At 40.3% G+C, this 7,173-nt stretch overlaps 1 protein-coding gene across 2 annotated transcripts in view; it reads left to right on the top strand.

The window, feature by feature from the left end:
* Window positions 1-1,366: 1,366 nt before the first annotated feature.
* LOC134483549 (IQ domain-containing protein M-like) overlaps window positions 1,367-7,173 on the top strand; it is a 75,415-nt gene continuing 69,608 nt past the window's right edge. Inside the window, exon 1 of one of the 2 annotated variants that reach the window (XM_063278780.1) lies at window positions 1,367-1,538. In XM_063278780.1, the coding sequence (XP_063134850.1) occupies window positions 1,433-1,538 (106 nt within the window). In that variant the 5' untranslated portion in view covers window positions 1,367-1,432. The remainder of the gene's footprint in view (window positions 1,539-7,173) is intronic. The other variant, XM_063278781.1, reaches the window with a different exon arrangement.

Here is a 7,173-nt window from a genome sequence, read left to right as displayed (position 1 = left end):
TGCCCATGATTATTTTGTTCCCCTTTCTAAGGGGGACTGAAGCATCTACTCCTTGGTCTTCTTTTTTTTCCTTGAGCTTTCTATGGTCTGTGAGTTATATTGTGGGCATTCTGAGCTTTTCCCCTAATGTTCATTTATTGGTGAGTGCACACCATGTGTGATCTTTTGTGACTGGGTTCCCTCACTCAGGATGATATTTTCAAGTTGCATCCATTTGCCTGCAAGTTTCATGAAGTCATTGTTTTTAATGGCTAAGTAGTTTCCAGCTTTTTGCTATTATAAATAAGGCTGCTTTGAACATAGTAGAGCATGCGTCCTTGTTATATGTTGGAGCATCTTTTGGGTGTATGCCCAGGAGAGGTATAACTGTGTACTCAGGTAGTGCTATGTCTCATTTTCTGAGGAACTGCCAGATTGGTGTCCAGAGTGGTTGTACCAGTTTGCAATCCCACTAGCAGAAATATTAATGTAGAATTGCTCCTTTCTAAAGGAAATGCAGGGACAAAGAGTAGAGCAGAGAATGAAGGAAAGGGCATCCAGAGACTGCCCCACCTAGGGATCCATTCCATCCACTGACACCAAACCCAGACACTATTGCTGATGCTAAGAGGTACATGCTGACAGGAGCCTGATATAGCTGTCCCCTGAGAGGCTCTGCCAGAGCATGACCAATACAGAGGCAGATGCTCACAGCCAGCCATCAGACTGAGCACTGGGACCCCAATGAAGGAATTAGGACAGAAGGAGCTAGAGGGGATTGAAACCCCATAGGAAGAACAAAAATATCAACCAACTAGACCTTCCAGAGCTCCCAGGGACTAAACCACCAACCAAAGAGTACACATAGAGGGACCCATGATTCCAGCTGCATATGTAGCAGAGGAGTGCCTTATCTTGTATTAATGGGAGTGGGGGCCTTTGATCCGATGGAGGCTCGATGCCCCAGTGTAGGGGAATGCTGGATTGGTAAGGCTGAAGCAGGTGGGTGAGTCAGGAAGCACCCTCGTAGAAGCACAGGGGAGGGGCATTGGTTAGGGGGTTTTCAGGAGGGGAAACAGGGAAGGGGGATAATATTTCAAATGTAAAATAATCAATTTTTTTTAAAAAGAAAATGTCCCAGTGCTCTACGGCCAATGTAATGGTTGCATTTTCTCAATTGGGGTTTCCTCTTAAATGAATCTAGCTTGTGTCAAAATAACAAAGAAACTGTCCAGTCTGGTGATGGGAGTGGCTGTTTGTGCTCCGAGGGCAATACACAGCGGGGTGCATATTTCTGTGCAGATTTTTAAGACTGGCTTTTACCTAAGTTGTTTACTCTGGTTATAAATAACAGAAATATATGATATAATATATATATAATATATATATAATGGTATGTTTTTACTCTTCCTAGGCTTTGTATCATGGGCCGAATTTGAAAGCAGTTATAAAAATGTATCGGAGCTTAATCCACCGTGTTAGACACCGTCTTGGTCTTTGGAGAACAAGACAGATTATATACTTTGGAGAGCTAGAAGAATGGATGGACAGAAAAAAATGTAAGTATTGCAGTCCCTTCTGGCTTGCTGCTAGGTTTAGAACCAATTTTTACTTATTGAAAAGACCTCTATCTACTCCTAGCAATGGAAGGGAGATTGTGTTTTTTATATTTCCATTTGCATCGTAAAGTGGCTCGCTGAGTACTTAGATGAATTCATTAGAATTTTTTTTTGTTATAAACAACAGACTCCTCATTTGGCTACACAAAGTGTAGCAGGAAATTTAAAGGGAAGGGGTTGGAAACACAGATAAAGAAATCAGATTCCACAGAGGGTATAAGCAATAAGTTGCTCCAGAGACCTGTGGATCAGAAAATAAAAAGAATCTACTGTTTCTTGAAGAAGAGAAACAGACCAACATTGTTATAGAGACTGTCTGTCTGTCCATCCATCCATCCATCCATCCATCCATCCATCCATCCATGCAACCACCCACTCACCCACTCACCCACCTACTCACCTACCTACCCACCAATCCACCTACCTACCCACCAATCCACCTACCTGCCTACCCATCTACCTATCTACCTATCTACCTATCTATCTACCTACCTACCTACCTACCTACCTACCTACCTACCTACCTACCTACCTACCTATTTTCTACCTATTCATATATTGCAATAGGGCTCTCATCTGCCCAGGCTGACTTTGAACTCTTGATGTAGCTAAGAATGACAATGAACTCAAGCTCCTTCCCCCTCTGCCTCCCAAGTGCTGGGACTACAGGTTGGTATCATCATGTCTTTCTTAATGCTGTGTTGGAGAGCCCAGAGTTTCCTGCACGCTAGGCAAATACTTTACCAAGTGACATATTCATACTGAGACACATTTATTTTTAAATCGGATTTCCAAGAGATTTTAAATGAATGGCTTAGCTTGAGCCACAAGTCAGAAACTTTGAAGTGACTGTGGAAGGATTGGAGGCCTTGAGAGTTTCAATGGATGACTCTTTGCCCATTGTGGGAGGGGTTCACCACTCCTGAAATGAATATTAAATTGTAATATTGGTAAATGTTAAAGCATACTGGGCAGAATAAACCACGTATTACTTCAAATTGTTAGGGTTCTGCTCATAAATATAAGGACACACTTTTTTTTTATCATTGTCTTTCTATTTATAGTTCATCAGTTGAGTGTTATTTAGGTACTGTGTATTACTAGACCAATCTTCTTAAGAATTAAAATGAATGACGCAAGTAAGTTATACTTAATTGGGATAATTTTATGATTTTATGAGATCAATGTGCTACCTTTTGGTAGTTTCAGTTAGTTGTAGTATGTTCATTCTTTATTTGGGACTTCATATTCATGAATGCATCATGAAGATGGGGCTTATGTCTTTCAATGAGCATTACTATTTAACACGTGGCTAGTATATTAGAATAGCAAAAACTATTTTCAAAAGGCTATTTGCATTTAGTTTGTATGCAAAAATGTATTTTTTAAAATAAGTCATACTTGTTCCATTTCTGTCGTTAGACATTAAAGAAAGAAGAAGAAGCCAAATAAAGAAAGAGACCCAGAGAGACAATTCAGAGGTCCATGATACATACATAGATCTTGAGAACCCAGTTCAGGGGATCTAGTCCCACAGCCTGATTTTCAGAAAGTTAGATAAGGCATTTGTAGAATTCTCAAGGCATCTCCCAAACAGATAATACAGCAAAGAGTCAGACAGAGGGAAAGCTATGAATGAGAAAGAGAGAAATCATGGAGAAGACAGAGGCAGAGGCAGTGAGAAATGTTTTCATTTTGGAAACTGCTGGGACTTAGTTTGCAAACTTGAGGGAAGGAGAGGAATATGGGTCCCACCCACGTGTACTCAGAGGTTTAAGACTGTTGGTCATGAGTTCTCCACGCACTAGTATAAAATCAGAGGATACCTCAGTAGTCTTCTATGAATAGTCGTTTCATATTCTGCTAAGCTTTGTAATACAGAGTTTCTAATATTTATCAAAATGTGTGATAGGACTTTTGGTTATTGTACCAACTAACTTGTGCTCCCCCCCCCCATTTTATTTGATTGTATTTTGAAGGGCTGATTATCTGTTACACTTCAAGACTTATGTTTTACTGGACTCAGAGTTCGAAGTAGAAGTACTCTGAGGGCAGCCTACACCTCTTGACAATCCGTTCCTGGCATTTTTCCTTTGGCTCCCTTCATTCTCTTGGCCAAAATTTAGCATATTGTGCAACACTATAGTGTTTTCTTTAGTACGGTACTTCTTCAGAGAACTATGTCAGTGCTCCTGTTGCGGGGCGCATGGAGGAAGAAGACACTTCATCTTGGCTGTTTTGGTCCCGGGCTTCTTACCTTCTTTGTTTAAGGGCTTTCTGACAACATCCTGGGGGACATTATCTTCTTTAGAGAGGTTGGAAAGCTTTTGAGTTCTGTTGGTTCTTTGGGGTCTTAACAACTAAGGCACAGTAGTATCTGTCAGTTCAGGAATATCCTCTCTGTCTCTCTGTGTCTCTGTGTCTGTCTGTCTGTCTCTGTCTCTGTCTCTGTCTCTGTCTCTCTCTCTCTCTCTCTCTCTCTCTCTCTCACACACACACACACACACACACTAACCAAGCTGAGAACATTCAAGTTGGCATCCACAAGAGCTACAATGCATCCACATTGTTAAACTTCCTCTCTCCAGCATGCTTGGTCTTCAAGAAGAATGAATGAATGACTCTTATTCAATGGCAGATGTGCTCTGATGCGGGTCAAGACATATTGCTTTATGGGAAACTCTTGTGTGTTGTTCCCACCACTCATTTACACCACATGACTCTTCTATTCTTTATTCAGATTATTGATAGTACTTCTTTGGCCATTTCTGGAGGTACCATGAAAACGTCTGTTTTAGTATTCAGCCACAGAATTCCCAGTCACATGCATTTTTATTTTTGACATGGTCCCATTTCTTTAAAACCTGGTATGATTGTCACACTCCAAAATTCTGTCACTATGCTTTTTAAAATTAGTTCTAACGTAACTTGTTTGTTTTAGTTTTAACCCTATCTCCATGATTTCTTACTCTTAACTTGTAATTACAGATTTAAAATTTTCATTATTATTATTTTGTTTTTTTAGTTTGGAAACTCACACAGATGGACACACACATACCCCATGTATATCTGTTTTTTTCAGACTGGATTCTGATGGTATCTAGCTGATAAGGTTATTGAGTAAAAGTCTTAAAAGTCTGTGGGTAACTTACATGTGTCTCTTGGCTTGATTCCTAGTCAAGTTCAGAAGGCACTAGAAGATTACAGAGAACCACAGTGCAGTTTATGAATACCTATCGGTGTGGTTAGGCTGGCATGAGACAAAGACAGAATAGAGGCATTTGATTAGACAGACGGTGCTCTGTCCATAGAATCTGCATGGCTAAAGAATTATGAATAGCTTTCACTTACGTTAGACCTAGAGCTTACATAATTTGCAAGGTATTTATGTCATTTTTTTCATAGAATTCTCTTCTTTTCCTATGCAATTATTGCTAATTTTTTTATATTTGGAAAATACCTGTGTACCTTTAAAAATATTTCAATAATTTCTAACTGTACTAATAGTCACAATTTCAGTTTTGTTTTTACTAAAACTGGCTAACTAGCTTAGTTCATTAATTCTGCTAGTGAGCTGCAGAAGGCTTGTATTGTACCCTAGGCAGGGCACAGTCACAGAAGTAAGATATTAAAGATATGAAAGGATTCTAAAGATGAGCGAAGGAGAAATTAACAAAAGTTCATGAATCTTCATAGAAATTCTTTGTGTCTTAATTTTAGTCTTTTAGAGAAACAAACCCTGAGACATGGATTTAAGTACGGCTAACGTATTGGGAAGTAAATCCCATAAAGTACTCTTAAATGGCATAGAAAAATGCAGTAGGGACAGGATGAAAGTTAAAAAAACAAACAAACAAACAAAACAAAACACTGTCATGGGAACTCTTGAAGGCAAGTTTCTCAAAAACTAGATTTTCATGTATCAGTTGCCCCCAATCTCTTGCACTTCAGCAGGGGTTGAGGGCCACTCTGCAGGGGTCTGAGACTTTTGGGTTATTGGCCAGAAGGCAACAGATTGATGCCCGGTGCTAGGAGAAGCTTTGAGGCAATGAAATGCAGATGCTGGCACTTCTGAATCAGAAAGCCCGGACACAGAAGGAAAGCCTCAAGTTCCATGCTAAATCCGATGAGAAGAGGTTCCAAATGCAGCAGCTTTAGTTCATAGATTTGAGAAGAGAGAAAAGCACATAACTATATCAAATATTAATTTGTATGTGTTTCCAATGGCTTTGAAGATCTGGCGTAGCCATTCATATTCCAGTAGGAATTTGTTGAAAATTTTTTCCCCTCTTGCTGTGAGATCACTGAACAAAATGTGAACATTGTTCCCAACTCTATTTCTGAATCAGAAATCCAAAGTCTAATGGAAATCCCAGAGATTAGAGTGTGGACTGGGAGTGAAGAAGTGAGAGGTTTACAGGAGACACGGTAACTTCTGACAGGAGTCATCGTGAATCAGAAACCTGGGGTTCCTGTCATTGGTACTGACAATGTGGATGAAAGGGAACAGACAATATGGAGATTCAAAAGATAAACGAACAAAATAAAAATTCAAAATCGGCCGATGTGGCATTACAGACCTATCACGGTTAAAGCAAGGAGTTTGTAAGTTCCAGGCTAGCCTAGGCAACTTAGTGATCCCCTGGTGCAGAATAAGGTTAAAAAGAGTTGTGGTGGCGATAGATACAGCAGTGGTGGAGTTCTTGCCTTGTATGCATGGTGCTCTCAGTTCAGGCGCCAGTCACAAAATAATTGGTTTTGAAAAAAGGAAGAAGGAAAAGACAAAGAAATCGCATACGATCCAGCTAAGCCACTCTCACTGTGTATCTGAGGAAGCCAAAGCGGCACCCCAAAGAGATTCGCCCTGTCCCTTACTTGTGGCTATTGTCACATTAGTCATAGGCACGACATGGAGTTGGCCCAGGTGTCTAGCAGCCGATGCATGGCTAAAGAAAACAGGTTATATATCCTGACTGCAATTTCAGCCATAAAGAAAAGCTTAATGTTTTCATTTTCAGCAATCCGAGTGGATATTGTATTAAGAGAAATGAGCAACACATAGAAAGACAGATAACCACAGTCTTCTCCTAAATATGAATGTTGCAAACATCGACATAGAAGTCAAATAGCAACTGTTAGTAGATGAGAAGAGATACAGAGGGACAGGATTAGATCCCTCAGTGCTGTGTATATGCCTTGGATTATCACACTGAGCCCCATTAATGTGTACAACGAGCACATCTTAATAAAAATAAAACATCCCCCATTACAGCTAATAGTTTGTGTGTTGATATGTGTAAGTTCTGTGATCATTTGCCATGAAGCAGGTAGAGCCCCCACCTGTGTCCTGTGCTTTCATGGGAAGCCTGACTGAATGTTAGCCTAAGGAAATTCATGGTGTGGGAATGGGTGAGGAAGAGAGACCCTGCATCCTGCCTGTTAGTCAGAAGACTTAACACTGGTTTCTAGAATGCCAGAGGCTCTTCCCCGGGTGCAAAGATCAACCTGGCTGACTTCAGTTAACTTCCAGTACAGAAGAACTTTGTAAGTGACTTGTCCACAGCACACTATTTGT

The sequence above is a fragment of the Rattus norvegicus genome, chromosome 19 (assembly GCF_036323735.1).
Source record: "Rattus norvegicus strain BN/NHsdMcwi chromosome 19, GRCr8, whole genome shotgun sequence".
Taxonomy (NCBI): domain Eukaryota; kingdom Metazoa; phylum Chordata; class Mammalia; order Rodentia; family Muridae; genus Rattus; species Rattus norvegicus.
This window is presented reverse-complemented; position numbering and strand designations above follow the sequence as displayed.